The 20,619-nt window shown below is 44.5% G+C and overlaps 1 protein-coding gene across 3 annotated transcripts in view; it reads left to right on the forward strand.

The window, feature by feature from the left end:
- Window positions 1-20,619, forward strand: part of LOC106823492 (aldehyde oxidase 4-like) — a 60,405-nt gene that overhangs the window by 16,646 nt on the left and 23,140 nt on the right. For all 3 annotated transcript variants that reach the window (XM_070508358.1, XM_014829216.3, XM_070508357.1), the window contains exons 7-21: window positions 693-776; window positions 1,414-1,494; window positions 2,741-2,885; window positions 3,133-3,225; window positions 4,972-5,123; window positions 6,341-6,434; window positions 7,823-7,932; window positions 9,921-10,105; window positions 11,058-11,220; window positions 13,037-13,129; window positions 14,039-14,208; window positions 14,513-14,627; window positions 15,420-15,542; window positions 17,264-17,360; window positions 20,219-20,343. In XM_070508358.1, the coding sequence (XP_070364459.1) occupies window positions 693-776; window positions 1,414-1,494; window positions 2,741-2,885; window positions 3,133-3,225; window positions 4,972-5,123; window positions 6,341-6,434; window positions 7,823-7,932; window positions 9,921-10,105; window positions 11,058-11,220; window positions 13,037-13,129; window positions 14,039-14,208; window positions 14,513-14,627; window positions 15,420-15,542; window positions 17,264-17,360; window positions 20,219-20,343 (1,830 nt within the window). The remainder of the gene's footprint in view (window positions 1-692; window positions 777-1,413; window positions 1,495-2,740; window positions 2,886-3,132; window positions 3,226-4,971; window positions 5,124-6,340; window positions 6,435-7,822; window positions 7,933-9,920; window positions 10,106-11,057; window positions 11,221-13,036; window positions 13,130-14,038; window positions 14,209-14,512; window positions 14,628-15,419; window positions 15,543-17,263; window positions 17,361-20,218; window positions 20,344-20,619) is intronic.

Below are 20,619 nucleotides of genomic sequence, written 5' to 3' on the forward strand. Positions count from 1 at the left end.
GCCACAGGTCTTCAAACCGCCACAGCCCCGCAGGCTTCGTCTGCACGTGAAAAGGGCAAACAAGGGTGAAAGAAGTAGTCTGAGAATTGCAGTAACTGACCGGTGAATTCAGTTCTACCCAAAACACTGCTTTGGGTCCGTATGAAATCTCCTGAAAATGAAGGTAAAATGGTTTGGGACTTGAATCATCCAAATAATTCAGAATAGCTCCAATATCATCCAACTAAACTTGGGTTTTCAGTGTATTTATATTTGTGCGTAGAAAGTCTTAAAGGCACTTTGTCTTCCAGGCCTTCGTTACAGATGCACACCGTCTCCCCTTTAGGATAATGAAGAGCCATCTTCTTTGGTTTTTTCCACCTTATAACCCTACTCCATTGACTTCACTTCTAGTTGCGAGCCTTAGCTGGCTGGCCCCACCCTCCTCTAGCCCCCTTTGTCTTCCCTTGAGACTTGAGTGACACCATCAACGTGACCTTATCGTGAGCACGGTTGCACGCTCCTGTAATTTCCCCTAATTGCTGAGTGCTGGAACAGCTTGATCTCCACCCCATCCATCCCAGAGTCCTGGAGGGCAAGGATGCGCTCTCTTACTTCTCCCTCGGCTCCCGTGGGGCCTGGCACTCTGGAACTCAGGTTGGTGTCTAAAGAATCGACCAGTGAATTTGTTTTAAACTTCCTTACTTCCTAAGGAATCAACTGTTTGCCAAGTGAAAGGATCAGGAAGATGTTGCATGGAGCAAGACGAGAGGCCTTTTGTGACTAGACAGGAAAAAGTAAGTGTCTGGTGTTCCACTTCAGTTGGGATTAACTGAGAAATACTCACATAAATCCAAATTTATCCAAGTTTTCTATTCTTTTCGGTAAGTAAAGTGCAAAGTAAGTGAATTCAGGGCATAAACAGCTTAAAAATTGCTCCTCACATTAGGGAGCCTGTAACTGTCACGAGGCCGGTCACCACAGAAGGCTGTTTTTCTCCTGAAACTTTACAACTTTCTGTGCCTTAATCTCGGGTTACCCCACATGCACACACACAAGCACAAGTACATGCACACACACACAAGCGCACACACACAGGCACACAAGCTGTAGGGGGATGGAAGCAGTGGTGCATCTTCATGCTCAGGGCAAGGAAATATCGGCAAATAGTACCTGAGACCCAGCACAGGAGTTTAAAAGCCAATTTCTGACACCAAAGGAGGAAGCCCAGAGTACGGTGAATCTGCAGGGGAGACCATCCCGGCCCTCTGAGGGCTGAAGAACTCCCCTCGGGGCGCCCTGTGGCTCTGGCACCGCCATTTTGTGTCCCGGTGTCCGAGGGACAGACGTGGCTCTGAAGTCCCGCACTTAGAGACTCCCGTCCGTCTCCCGGTAACTCTGAAGTTCCGTTGTGTTTTGTTTTGTTTTCTTGAGATGTGTACCAAACTGTATGATGAAGCCGAATTCCAGCCCTTGGATCCGTCCCAGGAACCTATATTTCCTCCTGAACTGATAGTAAGATACTTCCCTTTTGTTGTCTCTTATGATGATGTGGTTTCAGCCTTTTTGTATTACGCAATGGAATTACTGAGTTTTAGACATTAAAAGTTGGAAGTGTGTCCAATAAGATCATGGGAAAATAACCCATTTTTAGGGACTTGTTCACGTCCACTATAAATACTGTGGAGCAGACAGCTTAGAAGAGGGGTGTTGCCAGGAGCTCTGAGACACTTTGGTTCAAGCTCCTCAGTTGAAGATACTGAGCTCAGAGAGTGCAGGTGACTTACCCAAGGTCACACAGCTATACTGTGAGATACGTTAAAGGCGTTTTGTAAAACTGGTAAAGTAAAATTCAAATGATACTTATTATAATGAAATTACATTACTCTTGCAATTAACTTCTCTGATTTCAACTTAGTGGGAAGATAGAGCGAGAGAATAATATAAATAGTGTGGTGTGCCTGTCATTCTGTTCCATGACTATGCCCTGTAGAGAGCATGAGGATGAGGGACATGATTCCACTGGCTTCTCAGAGGGCGTCAGTCCCCACGCACCCCTCAGACTGTGAGAACCTGGACACACCTGGTATTTAAAGATTATATGTGTAGATACAGATATATACGTAGGTATATAAGTATGCATGTATATTACAGACGTGTAAAAACATCCATTTACACTCTACCTGGTGAATAATTTAAGGAATTTTTCTCAAGGATAATTTTGGCTCTGAACAATTTTTGTCCTACAAAAAACCTAATCCCAAGATGGGGCTCCTCTGAGTTGCTGTTGGACAGAGGGAGAACGAGCAGCCTGCCTCTTTGACTCCAGGCTAAGCCGCTGCCGCAGTGCCGGCACCTCCTCTTCACACTCCCTCCACCCGTGTAGGTCGAGTTCGCCCTGCTCCACCACCAGCTGATGGACAGACACCTGTCGTGATGTTTATCAGCGGTGCCCACCCAGATGCTATCAATGTAGGTGGTATAATGTAATTTCATCATCATAAGTATCATTTGATTTTTACTTTACCAGTTTTACAAAATGCCTTTAACATGTGTCACAGTGCAGCTGTGTGATGTTGGGTAAGTCCCCTGCACTCTCTGAGCTCAAAGAAGGCCACCCTTTCCTGATCCCTAGAAGCTGTGGCACCTCAGAAAGCTCAAATGATGAGCAGCCCATCTGGACCCCCAGGGCAGCGGATATGCTCGTGGCTTGTGGTTCACGAGCCTCACCTCAAAGCTTGTCGGCTTTGCTTCTCTGCAGAGAATGGCAGAAGACCCAAACAAGAGGAGGCTGGCGTTCCACGGGGAAAGGACCACCTGGCTCACCCCCGTGACCCTGGACGACCTTCTGGATTTGAAAACCCAGTTCCCCAAAGCGCCCCTCGTCATGGGGAACACCACAGTGGGTGGGTGGGTTAAGCACGTTCTGTGGTCTGGATTAGGTAACGGGAACACATGCGTCTCTGTTAAACTCTTTGTACACACAGTTTCTTTTTATTTCGTGAGACCTGGGGACCTTTAGAATGCTTTGTTGTTTTCTTTTGCAAATAAGTCATGTGCAGCACAATTTTTACCCTGGATTACCAGTAAGTGAGATCTGTTAGCACCCATTGTCTTCCTTTTCTAATTGCTTTCAATATTTTCCTACTTAAGGGCCCAGCATGAAATTCAGAGATGAATTCCATCCAGTTTTCATATCTCCACTCTGGCTTCCAGAACTGCATTTTGTGGAGACCACAGATGAGGGTAAGCACCTTCTTTTTCAAATAAGATGTAACTATTGGCTGTTGGTTAGCTGTTAATAATGAATTACATGCACTGGGCTAATTTGAGCGTGTGACCTCATTTATTCATTTATTCATTCAAAAATAGTTATTGTGTCCCTACTATGTGTCCTTGAGGAACTTTTTCAAACTGACCCACTCAGCCGCCTCACTGAATGTTACAATGTCCTAGGAGGCACAGTGGCGGGAAGATGTCATGCAGCCCCGCCAGCCACGGAGGGACAGACTGAATAAGACGACTTAAGACACAGGCTGGCCGGTAGGAGAGGTTCTTGCCAGACATTACTCCATACTTCACGAATTTTCTCATGGCTCGTCCTGTGTCCACGGACATTCACCAAAAAAAAAAAAAAACCTTGGCCACAAGATTTGAAAAGTTAAATGTGAATAGCAACTTTATTTATTTTTACGCTCTGTTCACAATTCAGCAAGAAGTGCTTCCGCATCTCGTTTCTTTTGATCCTCGTGACGACCTGGGAGGGAGACATAGCAGGAAGCCTTGGTGTCTCCATTCTCCTAGAGAAGACGCAGAATCAAAGGGCTTATGCAACTTCCTAAACGTCACACAGCTAACACACGGCAAGACAGGACTGGATCCTGGGTCTTCCTACTCCTGCTCAAGGACTCCTTCCACGGACTGCGGCGAACAAGGCTGCCTGAGGAACACAGCCCACCGTCCGCTACCCAAACCCAGCATTTGAATGGACAACAGGTTATGGGAGCCAAAACTGTGACATAAAATAGGGTTCTCCCTGATGAGTAAACAGAAATCAAATGGAAAATTATCTGCTTCCCCTCTGACCTGCCAATCTTCCGTCAGTCTGCCTGTTCATTTTTCACCTGTTGGAAAGTCCGTGTCAACGGCCTCACAGGCAGAGAAGGAGGGAGGGGAGGCCAGGCTGGTCCAGGAGAGGCCTGGAAGCGAGGTGTGGAGGTCCTTGGTTAAGGCCAGGTGTGAGCACCGACTAGGGAGGCGGAGCCTGTAGAACTGTGTGGATGCCACTCAGCCTTTTCATTATTGCCTCTCTAAGGAGCCAGAGACGTTTTCTCTCTAACCATCCCTGCAGGAAATGTAAGCACCACAGATAGAACACATATCTGTTTTTGTACAGTGTGTGGATCAGAGCTTTATGTATAAACAGAGTGAGATTTTTTTCACCCCCTTGAGTGTGGTCCCGCCCCCATCGGGAAGGCGTGAACCGGATGGCAGTGCTGCTCACAGCGTGCCCTGCCCGCACAGCGGCAGGTAGAACGGGTCCCAGGGCCAGGCAGCGTCTGTCCACTTGGGCTGATAAGGGAGCAATGGGAAGAGATGTCTGTGGACGAGGGCAAGCAGGCCATGCAGATTCAAAAGTCAATTCCCAGTTAAGCTTAGTGAGCTTTTACAAGTCCTACAGAACCTGGGCTGGAATTTTCATAGTTGATCAATATATTCAGGAAAACTCTAAATTGGGAGTAAACCAAGCCATGAATTTCAGACATCTGTGGTTGATATGTCCTAAAATATGACGGTATACATGACTGAGAAAAGGAGTTGAGTACTTAATATTTGGGAATAAAGCAAATGGCCAGAAATATCTTTATCTTTGGTCTTTGTTATTCTCAGTTAACATGATAAGAGAAGACATATCTGAAAGATTGTTTGCATGCAGCCGATGCCTCTGGTTACAGTTCTCTTTAAGTTCATGTTCCACTGCCTTCTTCTCAGGGGTGACAATAGGTGCAGGATACAGCCTGGCCCAGTTGAACGATGCCTTACGCTTCATTGTTTCGGAGCAACCGAAGGAGAAGACGAGGACGCACCGCGCTCTCCTGAGGCATCTCAGGACGCTGGCCGGGGCCCAGATTAGGAACATGGCGGTACGTCCCCTGGTTCTCCGCAGTTAGCCACAGTCAAGCACAGTCCTACCGTTCTGTCACTTCGCAAACATTACCCTGAAGAGGAATCCCAAGTCAGTGTCAAACAAGCCTCTACCATGAGTGTGACTGGGTGCGTATGTGCCCCAAGTGAGAGGTGTCGCGTTATGGGTATGTGTGTGTCCAAGGTGAGAAGTGGCGTATTGTACCACGAGATTACCGTACTAGAGTCCAAAGATGCCCCAACTCTCCCAGCCTGTCCCCTGTGAGTGGTGTGATCCTGGAGAAGCCGCTTGACCTCTTTAAGCCACTGTTTCTTCATTTTAAAAATTAAGGTTCAACTAAATGGACTGTCTCTAAGATCCTGTCCAGCTCTGACAGTCTGAGAAACGTGTTTCACCCAAGGTGTAGTAAACACGAGCCTGCGGTCCCCACAGACTGCATAAAGACTCTTTCATGGCTGGTTCTCCTCTCAGACCTTTGCCCTGAGGTCGGTTTCTAAACATGTGTGTCCCGCATGTGTCTTCTTGGATGTCCCCAGTTGGCTATTTATTATTATTACTCAAGATCTAAGAGTAACTGGTTTGAGCCACTGCCCATTCCACAGGTGATGGGCGGTTTGGCAGAATTTTGTAGGGGATGTTTCTCCTCATTTTCCCTGACCCTATTTCTACTGATTCTCAAAATCCGCCATATGTTTTCAGCTCCTGCCTCTTCTGCCCCTTTTCCTGGACCACACGGTTCCTCTGGACATCACCTTGCCCCCTAAGTCCCCTCAAAGGTCCTCATTCAGGGCTGTGTCTGAAGCGGCTTTGCAGTTGGGTCAGGGCACCACAGAGGCATTCCGCTGCACAGCAGCAGCACAGCAGACATCTTGAGTGTGATGCTACACGTCCCGCCTCGTTAGACTTTCTCAGGCTCAGGTCTCTACCTTCCCCCGTGTCATCAGAGACTCACAGTAGGATCAGTTCTTGAAGAAATTTTCCTTCTCACCGCACATGGAAAAGGAGGATTTTCTCAAGCAACAAGTTTAGACTGTGGTCCTGGGTGGGGATTTTGCACGATATGTTGTCTCAATCTATTTAGCCCCCAAAACTCTGCGAGATCTTTCTGTGAGGCAAAGAAGAGAATTAAAAACTTACACAAGATCCTTATGTACATAATTCCTTATTTGTCAAATAACTAAGTGTAGCTTAAAAAATATTATCTTTTTAATTCAGACTTTAGGAGGACATGTGGTGAGCAGACCTAATTATTCTGACCTAAATCCCATTTTAGCCGCAGGAAATGCTACCATCAATGTGATATCTAAAGGTAAGAGACGAAGCTCTGGGCATCTGTTTTATAATTGTCACTGTGCGTTGTGTAGCTCTTTCCACAAACCCAAGTGTGTCTGACTTGAACTAGGAGCCCAGGTGTCTCTAACTTAGACCCCCGAATATATGTGGGCTATATATCTACATGACCTCAACGTAGGGATGAACCTGGGTCATTACCTATTCTTCAGATGCTCTGTGTCCTTGTAGATCAGATAAGTTACTGTACCTGACAATTTTTCTTAACTATTTGGCCGCATTTATGCACAGTCCAAACTGTGGTATCGAAGCATTTAAAGAAAACGTTAATGAGATGTATCTTTGTGGTTTTCAAGTTATTGGCATATTTCCTATCAGAGTTTCATAAGGATGGAAATTTTTCTAATAGGGCTTTTCATTTTAAACAAAATCAAGTTTGTGGGGCATATTACTCATTACTTCTCTCTTTATTCAAAGACATCTTGAGCTTTGCCAAGAGAAAATGATTTAAACTTAAGGAAATAACAAATGCATATTATTCATAGGGCTACTGATATAAGACACACTCTCTTGGATTAAAATCACATTTAAAAAAAGGTGGTGGGGGCAGGCCTTGTGGCATAGTGGTTGGGTTTGAGTGCTCCGTTTCAGCGGCCTGGGCTTTGTAGGTTGTGATCCTGGGTGGCGACCTACACACAGCTCATCAAGCCATGCTGTGGCAGCACGCCATATACAAAGTGGAGGAAGATTGGCATGGATGATAGCTCAGGGACAATGTTCTTCAAGCAAAAAGAAGAAGATTGGCAACAGATGTTATCTCAGGGCCAATCTTCCTCACCAAAAAAAAAAAATATATATATATATATACACACACACACACACACACACATACATACATATATGTATGGTGGATCAAATAAGAGAGTATGGTAAATGTTTGGGGAAAAAATCCTATATATCAGACATCCCACCTCTGCCACTAGGGCCACCTCTCGTACTCTGGATGGGTCACTTAACCCCTCTGGATCTCAGTTTTCCCATTTGTGAAACACATTGTAGCCCTGGTACCCATTTCCTCTTTGCGAACCTACTTTGTACTGCGTTGTTTCCAAATAGCTTTAAAGTTCTTCACGGCCAGCAATCGTGAGTGGTGTCTAGTGGGCACTAAGAACCAGAAAAGACTTTTCAGCTTCTGCAGTCCAATCCTGTGTTCTGCAGGTGAGGAGCCAGAAGCCCCAGTGATCTGTGGCTTGCCTAAGGTGACCCAGCCTGGGAGCTGGAACTAGAGCTCTCGTCTTCCGGCTCCCAGCCTGCGCTCTCTTTCCGTCAGACATATGACCTCTCTCCCTTGCTGCACATTCTCCAATTTGATAGGTTTGTCCTAACCAAGGTCATTTTCTCTATCAGAAGGAGAGCGGCAGATTCCTTTAGATGGCCGTTTCCTTGAGAGATCACCTGAAGCCAACCTTAAATCGGAAGAGATTGTGTTATCGGTCCATATTCCCTACTCGACTCAGGTAAGGGCCCCCTGAGCCGCCACCCGCCCTGAAGGAGCCCAGCTCGCCCCGCGCAATGAGCCGCAGGGTGCTTCCGGGGTGGTGTCCTTCCATTTCCAGCCAGCTTGCGGGGGGACTTTGTGGCTGCTCCCAGGAAGAGGCAAATTCCCAGATGACCATTGGATTTGTTTTCATATCAGGGCCACATGGTGACTTTTGGGGACCCTGGCCACTTTTGCCTTCATGGATCCCTTCCTCCATAAAAAATTAAATTAAATTTAAAAATATGTGTCAGTATAAAGATGGATATAACCCAGGCTGAATCCAGTGTTACATATTCATTCTTATTACATCCTTTTGTTTTACTTTGTTTTTAAAAGAAAAACATCCTGTGAGCCCTATCTCTCTGCAAAAGGAAAGCCTTTTGGGAGAGGAGCTAAAGTTTTGGTTTCAGATAAATTTGCGTCTTAGTCAAGATTGAGTAAAACTATAGTCAGCGTCACTGACAGCAAGTCATTGAAAGTCAGCCAACATTTATTGACCAAATGCTTTAGATAAAGTTATTTACTTATTGTCTACTTCCCACTCTACACGCCAAGCTAAACCCTGAAGACGCTACAGGAATTTATAAGACACAGGGTCCTGTCCTTGAAGATCTCTAAATCTAAGAGAAAGGGCTTGAAAGAGGAAATAACTAATCAGCTCAGACAGGAAATGAGTGGGTGAAGAGCAGTCCCCGTGATGGGGAGAGCCCTCCCCAGTGTTCAGAGTTCAGCTGGGCCTGAGCAGAGATCCATCCGTGGAGAGAAGGAGGAGAGCACTCCCGGCGAGAGAGGGCCGTGGTGCCGGGGTTGGAGGCCAGGCAGTAGGGCAGGGGGGCTGGAGCCGCCCGCTGAGATGATGCTGGGCTCCGGCACCAAGCATCTCTGTTGCTCCTTCAAGGAGTTCGTACATGTTCTAGCAGACAGCCATCTTTGAAGGCTTGAAAGCAGGGGAAATCTTAATGGAAGTGGTATTTTAGGAACATCAATCCACTAGAAAGATAGAGGTGAAATTGGTTGGAGGATAGACTGAAAGTTGAACGACCAGTTAGGAGGCTAATGCAATAATTCAGGCAGGAAAAAGGAAAGAGGGTGGTGGCAGCAGGAAGGGAGAGGGAAGTCCCCAGCAGTCAGCACAGTAGAGTGAATATGATCAGCGTGTCTCAGACACTTCCGTGCCGCCACTGTGTTCTCTGCCAAAATGCTTTATCCTCAAAAGTCCCTGGTGGGAGGGTTTGATTTCTCCCCACCCCCACCCCTACCACGATGCTGGCCACACAGAGAGGCTCCCTGACTTTTTGGCTCTACTGTTTTATACTAGTGATGAGATTTACCCCAGAATGACGGATTTAAACCTGAAAGAACTCTGGAGGCCCTTTGGTCCACTGGTTTTCAAGCTTTGTCTATTTTCAACAGTAGAAATTTTTGTTCAAATAAAATTTGAACACCAAACCAAATAGAACACCAGACTGGAACAGGCAAAAGTGGAGGCGTGGCGAGAGACGTCCCACCTTCCCCTGCCCCTCTCAGCAGCCCCTGGGGCACCATCGGACCAAGTCCAAGCTTCTTATTGTAAAAACTGCTAAGACCCAAGTCAGCTGCCGGAGGCCACGTGTGGTGACTGAGTGATGAAGGTAGATAAGCACCAACTCTGGAGCCAGCCTGCTTGGATTCGAACCCCAGCTCTGCCACTTACTGTGGGACCCTGTGCAAGTTACTTAACCTCTCAGTGTCCTCATCAGTAAACTGGAAATGAGTGGAGTTGTTGTGGGCATTAAATAAGAATACATATAAAGCACATAGGCCAGTCCTCACACCCGCTCAGCACTACCGTCACTAACAGTACCTGTGTGAGAACTCGATGTCACTCACAGGATCCTTTTCATTATAAGTAATCATCAGAGTTGTTGCTGTACTTGGGTCAGTGGAGAGAAGCACTAAATGTTTTGAGTGTTTTTCTCTTCCAAGTGGCACTTTGTGTGGGGACTGCGGCTGGCCCAACGTCATGAGAACGCCTTTGCCATTGTCAACGCTGGGATGAGCGTCAGGTTTGAGGACAGCACAGACAGGATTAAGGCGCTTCAAATGTTCTACGGAAGTGTTGGCCCCACCGTTGTCTCTGCCGGGCAGGCCTGCCAGCGGCTCATTGGGAGGTACGTCACAGCACATCTGCGACAGGAAGCGCAGGCCTTTCCAGCTTAACGCACTTTCATGAAAGGAGCACTCGGAGAGTTTTTTACTATAATATGTGTATATATAATCATGCAGAAAATTTAAGCACTGCAGAAAAGTATAAAGAAAATAAAGATCACCCAAAAGCCAACGTCTTTCAAGATACAATGATTCTTTTCTTGCAGTTTCTGTAATAAGATTTATGCACAAATTAATCTAAGTAGATATTATCTTCAAAATTTCACTTTTAATTAACCTGCCAAATAAGTAAATGTTTCTAACACTGTGTCCTAAGACATCTGAAAACGTCCTTAAAGCCTGTAAAGAAGATGAAACATTCCAGGTTAAAGGGCCTTCCTCCTGTCACTCTCATTATTTTTAGCCTTTGGAAAGAAGTTTTCAAAATTCTTCCAACTGGCGCTTTTATAACAGTGTTTATCCACTCATCATATTCACTCTCAACAATTAGGACTTAAGGCAGTTTTTTCACCGGTATTAAAATAACTCGATGCTTCCAAAGCATTTACGTAGAAACTTTCATTTGTGAAAAATTTTACAAGCATCGTCAACAATGCAGCGCTCCCCTCGTGGTCCCCCACGGTGTGCGTGCGGGGCCGGCTGCTGAGACGAGGCCCTGAACGACACGACGGCCCGGATTGTGGAAGCTTTGATTTTAGTCCTTTTCCTACCCAAGCTATTTGAGGTAAATCAACATTCCTGGGACGAAATAGTTAAAATAGTGATAAAGGGGCACTTGGTAAGGAGAATTTGGGAGCCTTTGCATTAGATTCTGAAGACGGCTAGTGAAATAGCTGAGGGCATTTTGTTTAGGCTTCAAAGATGGACAGAGATTGCTCTCCATCTTCGCTTGCTGCGTCAGTGTAGCGTCTGTCTTTGCCTCTCCTGTGAAGTGCTGCCACTCTTTCCTACTAGGCGATGGGATGACACGGCGCTGAGTGACGCCTGCCGGTGGGTCCTGGATGCGGTTTACGTCCCGCCCGCGGCTGAGGGCGGCCTGGTGGAGTACAGGCGGACGCTCATCGTCAGCTTACTCTTCAAGTTCTACCTCAAAGTGAGGCGAGGACTGAACAAAATGGTAAGTGTTTTCTCTGGGTCTCTGGGTGCCTTGACATTCTTGGGGGCTTGCACATGAAGGACTTTCCTGCTTGGCTGTGATAGCGGGGTCCTCAGGGTGGGGCTCCCAGCCCCCACCGCTTCCTCCTGGCCCCTCTCCCTTCCTGTCCTTCCCGCTCCCTTCTCCTTCACTCCTGGGCTGAGAAGGGGACAAGCTTGTTAATCGTTTGCCCTACAATTTTTGTAACAAATACTAATGAGCAATATCAAGTTGACTTCCAGTAGCAAAGAACCTTCAGTAAGTGACTTATATATAACATCTTTTCCTGTTTTAAAGAAAATTTTCTTGTTAAAATAACACCTACTTTAATATTTAGAAAATGTGAGTAAGGCAAAAAGGAGGAGAAAATCATTTATAATCCCATCACCCATAATTAGCCACTATTAATGATTTGTGTATCTCTCTAAACCCTTCTTTATGGATGTGTATATATAGGTGTCACACATTTACGTCTATAGAACTGTTTATAAAGCTTGCTTGTTTCTCTTAGTAACATAAACATCTTTCCATGTCGTTAAATATTCTTCAGTGACACTGTGACATAATGGTCACATGTCATGTTTATGGAAATATGTACCATTATTTGATCTGTCCCGTATTTTTGGATGTTTAGATTGTTTCTAGTTTTTTCCTAACTGTTTTTTTCTTCCTAACCTAGTTTAAAATTACTTCCACAGCAGTGTTTCTCAAAATATGACTGTGAGTTACTCCATGACTGTGAGTGTCCCCTTGAAAAGCCATGAGTTGAACCAGAAATGACAGACAAATGACCACATCCACATTTCTTTTATGGCTGAGAGCTTTACTGTGTTAGTTCAGCCAGTCTTTTTTTAATTATTTTTATTAGTATCATTTATTATTCATAGTATCATATTCTACTTTATTATCTACTCTATTACATATTACATAATGTATTCAGTGTATAAATGATCAGTATGTACCTAATATATTATTGTATATAGTATATTAAATATATTTTTTATTTTTCATCTTCTATACATTATCATATATTCTCTTACATATTACATATCCTATTATGTTATATATTCTACAATTATAAAAGAATTCAAGATATAAAGAAGAAAAAGTTCTAAAAATCAGCTATAATCCAATAATCCTACTATTAACATTTGGAATACATACTTTTGTATTTTTATTGTTTTTAATTACAAATGGGATCATACTGTACACACATTTTTGTAACTAATTTTTTCACCGAACTATATTTCATGAGCATTTTTCAACGTCAATAAATGCACTTCTTCAAAGTCATTTTTAATGACTGCAGAATGTTGTACCTTATGGATGTACCATAGTTCGTTTAGTTATTTCCCCGTTGTTAGATATTTAGGTTAATTCTAGTTTCTTCACGATCACAGGTAATCTGTAATTGAACATCCTTGTAGATGACTGACAAGTCGTCTTTGCCCACTAGCTCAGTTGCTTCTTGGATGTTTGCCCGGAAGATTGGCCTGGATTTGAAAGCACAGCATCCATTTAGACGTGTACATATTTCCATCCATTCAGAAGGAGACCTTGTCGTGAAGGGATGTCTTCACCTCCTGGAAACGACACTGACTTCTCCGTGTGCATAAGCAGATGTAGCTGCTCTTCAAACACCTGCTGCCCGCCCAGGGCACTTGAAGCCCAGGGCTCTCCCCCAGCAGAACTGGGGTCTAATAACTGGGAGAACAAATTGGATGACTGTTTCTACATGTCTTTTTCCAAGCCAAACATTCAGATTGTAAAATTAAACGTGAAACAATCTTCTTTTCAGGATCCCCAGAAGTTTCCTGATATCCCCGAAAACTTCACGAGCGCTCTAGAAGATTTCCCCATAGAAACCCCCCAAGGCATTCAGATGTTCCAGGTTAGTCGGTAGGGTTTTGTTTTTAATCTGTCTGTGCACTCAGATGTGTGCATTATTCATGTATCCCCCTCTTTTCAATAACTGTATCTTGTATTACTTGTAAAGATAAATCTACTAAAGCCAGCTGATGTTACCCATTGTCACCCACACACGACGTGCTTGATTCAGCTTTCATGTTTTTACTCAAGGCTACACAAAGAATTTTGAATCTCCTCCACTATTTTCAGTTTGGTTGCTTAAAATTTCCTCCTTTTCTTGGCCAAGGTCTGCCTGCCTTTACAACCTGACTCAACATTTATTGCTTTTGTGTACAGGCCCCCAGTACATAGTTGTATATTCTAGTTCTAGGTCCTCCTGGTTGTGCTGTGTGGGACGCCGCCTCAGCATGGCTCAATGAGCAGTGCTGGGTCCACACCCAGGATCCGAACCAGCGAAACCCTGGGCTGCCGAATCGGAGCTCCAGAACTTAGTCACTCAGCCACGGGGCCCACCCCAACATTTACTGCTTTTAGAAAGCCTTCCCTACTTTACTACAACCACTCTGAATCTCCCAGGACCTTGTGTATTTTTCCTTGTACTATATTTGTTGTGTAAGCTATTTTTTCTTGTGAGACAAAGTTGACCACGTTATTTTAATGTGTGTTTGTGTGCGTTCTGATTCCTCAACAAGGCTGTAGACTCCTTGAGGACAGGAACGATGTCTTCTTTTTTGTTGGGGAGAGGGGACTGTAACCAGGAGATGTCCCTTACTATAGCACTCAGTGGATATTTATGAACTTTGACTCACGGATGTGGATACCCAATGGCCTATAGTTTTTCTTGACTTGTGAGTAAGCCAGATGCATTAGACCCAGTTTTCAGTGCATGAGAATGTCTGGCAGTAAAATGACTTGCCTTGTTCATTAACAGTGTGTGGAGCCCAAACAACCTCCACAAGACCCGGTTGGCCACCCAGTCATGCACCAGTCAGCCATTAAACATGCCACAGGGGAAGCTGTGTTTGTTGATGACATGCCCCCCATTGCCCAAGAACTCTTCCTGGCTGTCGTCACCAGCACCAGAGCTCATGCAAAGATCATGTAAGGAGATAAAAGATGTGCCTATGTGTTACTGAAATGCATTTAAAATTTCGTATTGAAATTGAGAGCTTATTATGTAAGTTAATTAAAAGTACTCATTTCCTCTTCTGGATGTGATTCAGTCATTTTTTAGGCATAGTTATGAAAGAATTTATGGCCAAGAGTCAAAACGTTTGCTAAATACCAGCACTTTTAACACAGAATATGGTCCATTGTAGTTCTCGCTGTGGTTGAGGAATCATTTATATTGTACCTGAACTTACCCCTGCAACTTTAACGTGTGCTTTCCAATTTTCCCTCCCAGATCAATTGATGCTTCAAAAGCCTTGGCACTTCCAGGTGTGGTTGACGTGATAACAGCAGAGGATGTTCCAGGGGACAATAACCACAAAGGAGAGGTTCTCTATGCACAGAATGAGGTGTGGGATTCGTGTGTGGCTGCCTGTTCAAATACTCTGCTGGCAACACCAAAATGATTATTGGTTATGACTATAACATCCATGGATTCATGTCCACATCCACAGACTTGCAGGAAACCACTGACTCCACCTCAGTAATTCTCAAATTCTCTCCTGAATTGAGGACTCTTGGGGCCAGCCCAGTGGTGCAGCAGTTAAGTTCACATGTTCTGCTTCAGCGGCCCAGGGTTTGCCAGTTTGGATCCTGGGTGCAGACCTACACGCTGCCGGTCTAGCCATGCTGTGGCAGTCGTTCCCACATAGAAAGTAGAGGAAGAGGGGCACGGATGTTAGCTCAGGGCCAGTCTTCCTTGGCAAAAAGAGGATTGGCAGTGGGTGTTAGCTCAGGGCTAATCTTCCTCAAAAAAAAGAAGTGTGGACTCTTGTGATTCTGATAAAAGCCATAAGCCCTCTCAAGGAAGGCTTCTAAAAAGTCATGAAAGTCTTAGAAACAACACAGAGCATAGGACATTAAAAGAACCAGTGGAATTTCAGGATGACTGGATTACTGTGTGTGATACAGGAGTAGCGAGGAGTGCGGCTGAAGACAGTCATAGGCCACATAATTCAGTTCTGCACCGAGTTTTTGTAGCCCCTAAATCCCACTGAAGCTACTGTTTTAAATCTATCTTCGTAGGTAAAATAACCGTTCCTGTAGTCACGAGAACCCAGTGGGCAAATGTAAGAATGTGGGAACAGCAGGGCCTTTTAACGGTTCTGTGTTTTAGCTAATCACAGGTGGCTTTTCTGCAGGTAATTTGCGTGGGTCAGATCGTCTGCACCGTGGCTGCCGACACCTATGCTCATGCAAGAGAGGCCGCTAAAAAAGTGAAGATCGCTTATGAAGACATAGAACCGAGGATCATCACAATAGAGGTATTCAGGCCCCTTGTACCTTCTAGAATGACTAGAGTGGGCTGCTTTTGGCAGAATTCAACCCATAGAGTCACAAAATGGTGTAATTTGGGCTCCGTCTACCCTTGGTTCAGCATTATCTGTAGTTTTAGAGAGAAGGTTCTGGCAGGTCCACACCTTGAGAGGTAATGCTGAGCATTTTCGTGCCTAGAGCCCGCTTCCTTCCTGTGTCCACTTCTCTCCCGTGGCCTCTTGCCCAGCAGGGCCTCAGAACACAGATAAACAACACCAGAGGAATGTCCCTGTGACCTCACATACGGACGTCATCCGAGGGAAAATCCGGAGCGCTGTGAAACTCAGACCCACTATAACATTCACTGAGTTACAGCTCGCGTCCTCTGTTTCTCTGCGCGCTTCCTGCTTAAGCAGGAGCTCCAGAGACAGAAGACTCGGATTCGTGGTCTGACTCCATCCTTTAACAGGCTCTTAATAGCAATGAAAGCTTTGACGAGTTACTTAAACTTCTCATACCTCTGTTTCCTCATCTGTAAAATGGGAACCATGAAAGTACCTACATCAAAATGTCTCTGTGAGGTTTAAATGAGAGACTGCAAGTAAAATGCTCAGAACAGCATTTGGGACACAGAACACAGTCAATAAATATTAGTTGTTATTTTGTTTTAGTTGTTATTATTAATGAGGTCAAGATGATGTCCGTGGCGCTGTATATCCCCAGTGCCTAGCAAAGCGCTGAACCCATAGTAGGTGCTCAATAAATGTGTGTGATGGAGGGATAGGTGGATAGACGGGCGCGTAGGCAATATGAACCCGGCCAAGGAAGATGCAGTCTCCATCCTCTTTGATTCTCCTCTGTTTCTCCCAACAGTTGCCAAGTTCAGGTCTTTCCCAGTTGTCCCTTAAATGCCCTTAAGTCTGCCCCTCTCTTTTCATTCTCACTTTCATGTCCGTCCCACCCTCCAGCCCAGTCCTCACCACCTTATTGTCAGATTCACTACCATAACCACTCAGAGAGGCTCTTGTACTCCATTTCGACCGGCTACCCACCACATTAACTTTTCTAACCCACAAAGTTCATCAGATCACTTCTCCTCTACAAGAAACTCCCCTTAGAGAAGGTTCTTAGTATGGAACTCAAGGCCCTTCATAGTCCAACCTCAGTCCACCTTTCAAGCTCATCCAACTGCTTCTTGATAGAAAGCCTCTCCCCAGCCAGCCCAGCTGTGTGCTCATTTTGGCCCCTCAGCTTTGTTTCAACCTCAGCTTTTGCTTTATTGACTTCAGATGATTTCCCCTCCATTCTCAGCTGTCCTGATCCTGTCCAATTCAGCACCGAGCTTAGGTCCCCTACACAAGGCCACCCCTGAACCTTGCTGGCCCTGCCAGCCTCCTCCTTCTTGGCCTCTCTTAACTCTATGATCTGGCCTCCTCACCACAAAGTTGGCCCCTTAACACCCAACTGCCCAGGTTCTCACTCAGCAGCCGTGTTTCATATATCCTTGTCTCCGCCTCAGCTTTCCCTAGAGCCCTGAACAAAATTAAGGAGTCACCAATGCCTGTGATCCATCTTAGCCCAATTTCTGCTGACTCCCCACTGCTCAGGTTGCCTTGGGGGGTGAAGATCTGATAGGGCAGAAGCTTGGGGTTTGGATGAGGATGAATGGCTTATTAGAATGTAAAAAACCATTTTTTCTGTTTTGGTCTTGTTTGTTTGTCCCCTGCAGCAAGCCCTGGAGCACAATTCATTTCTTTCTGCTGAGAAAAAAATTGAGAAAGGAAATGTAGAGCAAGGCTTTAAATATGTTGATCAAATCATTGAAGGTAGGTGGCCTTGCAGGAGAAAGGTGAAGCCTCTCAAGCTGAAGACTCAATGCACTCACCTGGTTCGAGAAACCCCGAAGCTCTGAGGAGAGCTTCTCCATCCTGTGGTTTTTAAATCACAGTTTAAAATGCACAAATGCTAAGTTCACAGCTCGATGAAGTTTTACGGTTGTATGAATCTATGTGAATGCTACCCACATCCAGGTGTAGAACATTTCCAGCACCCCAGAAAGCTGCCTCGTGCCCCTCTCAGCAGCAACCCTCCCGAAGCTCTTATTCTGACCTTTATGGCTGTAGATCAGTTTTGCTTGTTTTGACCTTCGTGTAAATGGAATCGTACAGTGTAACTTCCTTTGCGTCTGCTTCTTGTATTCAACGGTATGTATGGAAGATTCGTCCATGTTGTTGCATGGATCACTAGTTCTTTTTCATTGTTCAGGAGTATTCCATTGTATAAGTATTCTAAAATTTATTTATCCATTCTACCGTTGGTGGACATTTAAGTTGTTTTCAACTTGGGGCTATTATGAATCCAGTTTCTGTAAATACTATTCTACATCCTTTGGCAAACCTAAGCACTCATTTCCAGTGGAGGATACCCAGGAGTAGAATTGCCGAATAAAAGTGTTTTTATATGTTCACCTTCGGTAGTTAATGCCAAACATTAAAAAATCTGGATACTATTATTTATATGTTTGTTTTGACTTCCTGCACTGGCTAAGACCTAGTTAATATGATTTTTTAAAAAAACCATACCCAAATCCCACCCTAGGCCAGTGAGATGAGAACCTTGAAGTACAAGGTCGGAGCATCAGTATTTTTTTAAAAGCTCCCAGGTGGTTGACTCTAATGTGTGGCCAGTGTGGAGAGCCACAGCTGTCTCTACTGAGAGAATGGCTACTGTGTTAGGTAAGAGACAACAGTAATTTTCACATCATCCATTACCCACTTCTAAATAACTGTAATGGCAAGTGCCGCAAGCTTTACCTTTTACTAAAACGTGGGAGAGACCTTTAGAATACTTGTGTCCCAGCGCCATTCTATTTAAATAGAAAAGGTAGACTGCCTCCCAATTATAGAAACAATTCACTACCTCAGAAGATAATTAGATAGGGAAGATAATTAGATACAACCAGAAAAGTCCTGAGAGACGCTCAGAGGTTTGACAGTATCCACACTTGTGCCAAACATTCATTACTCCAAAATGGGTTTTGTGAAAGAAACAAAATGAGATTTTACAAAGATTATAAATTTGGGCTAAAGGTTATTTAGTAATAATATAAGACCAGCTAACACTTATCAGGTACTTACTGTGCCAGACACCACGCTAAACATTTTACATGTAATATATTATTTAATGCTGAGAACAACTGTAGGAAGTGAGTATTATTATTCTAAGCCTATTTTGAACCCCTAAGTATTTACTGCTTACTATTTAATATGCAAGCAGAACAACTCTGAGAAGGAACATATCAGTCACTCCATTTTACAGAGAAGGAAACTGAGGCCTGGAAAAGTTGGACAGCTGGCTGAAGTCTTGTATCCAGTCAGCAGTAGAGCCAGGACTGGAGGCCAGGCCTGGCGGACCCCAGGCCCTTGCTCTTAACCACAGTGGTACATTTTCTTTTAATTTTTATTCTCACACTAAGGGCAACAGAGTGACAAGGTGCTAGCTCTTGGTCATGCAGGATTTTGGCAATTGTGGGAGTTTGAAATTTCGGCGCAAGTGGGAAATTTGAAATATGAAAGGAATCTGGAATTTGGGCAGAAATGACTAAATGACACAGAGAAGTGGTGTCATGCTGTGGCTGAGAGCACGGATCCTGGAACCAGGTCACCTGCGTTTGAATCCCAGCTCTGCTGTTTCTGACCCTGAGGCCTTGGGCAGCTTCCTCAACCTCTCCACGTCAGTTTCCTAATAACGCCTGCCTCATAGGGTTAGCATGAGGATTCAATGAACTAGTTATCTGTAAAGTGCTAGGCCTCAGAACAATGCCTTGCAAACTGTAAAAACTATTAATTTTAAATTAATAATTAAATTAAAAAACTATTAATTGTCAAATAAATTTGGGCTTAGATTAAATTCTGTGTACACATGCGGAAAGCAAACTGTTTTTAGTCAAGGGGGCCTTTTTGCATGACCGACATCTATCGTCCCAAGAAATAATTTCAAGAAATCCTTTTCTCCTGGTAAACAATTCACTTATTTTAACAGCACAGTCTTCTAGCTAGTTTTAAAGTAAAAATACTGCCTTCCAAATATTTAAACTAGGGCCAAATACCTCTCTTGGTACAGCCCACAAAATGATAAGGATGTACTGAACAAGCCAAAAATCTCAGCTAAACCAGGACGAGCAGACTAGTTTTAGGTTGGGGAACAATCTCAGCTCTGCCATTTTAAACCTTTGTGTCCTTTAGCAAGCTACTTACCCTTTCTGTGACTCAATTATCCTAATATCATCTAATTGAGGAATATATTGTTATTAACGCCCCCCCGCCCCCATTTTACAGATGAGGATGTCAGGGTTTAGTAACTTGGCCAAACTCACTGAGCCACGAGATGACAGAGCCTGGATATGTGGCTGTTAGTGTGTGTACTCAAGTCCAGCACATCACAGATCTCACCACCCCACTAGACAGACGAGGGAACTGAGGCCAAGAGACGGGAGTGAATTCCCCAGTGTCATGCAGCTGGCTGGGCACAGCGAAGATTAATTAGAAAAAGTGGTTTAGCCAAATGACATAAAAGTCCAGCTGTCCATAAACTGAAGCCTCTCTCTCTCTATACACCAAACAACACCGAGAGCCCCCAAGTTGGGACTTTCAACTAAACCTTGTCCTGTGTTTATGCTTTACAGGTGAGGTCCACGTGGGAGGACAGGAACATTTTTACATGGAGACACAAACTATCCTGGCTATCCCAAAAGAGGAAGATAAAGAAATGGTGTTACACCTTGGAACACAGTATCCAACCCATGTGCAGGTAACAGGATATTTTTGGAAATAGAGACTGCAGATGACATGAGATATGAGGCCCTTAAAGCAGACCTTCCACTCTAGGAGCCGTTTAATTCCTCCCCTCTCCGCGCCTCAGACTCCCTGCACACTTGACATTAGCTAAAGTCCAGAATGAAGAAAATGGGGCAAATATTCCCCTAAAAGGACAGACCTTTCCAATAGATCTGAAAATGTTGCTACCTTCTGAAATACAGGGCAAAGTTCATCTTTCCCATAACAATTGATTGTGTAAAACTTAATC

The sequence above is a fragment of the Equus asinus genome, chromosome 4, assembly GCF_041296235.1.
Source record: "Equus asinus isolate D_3611 breed Donkey chromosome 4, EquAss-T2T_v2, whole genome shotgun sequence".
Classification (NCBI taxonomy): Eukaryota; Metazoa; Chordata; class Mammalia; order Perissodactyla; family Equidae; genus Equus; species Equus asinus.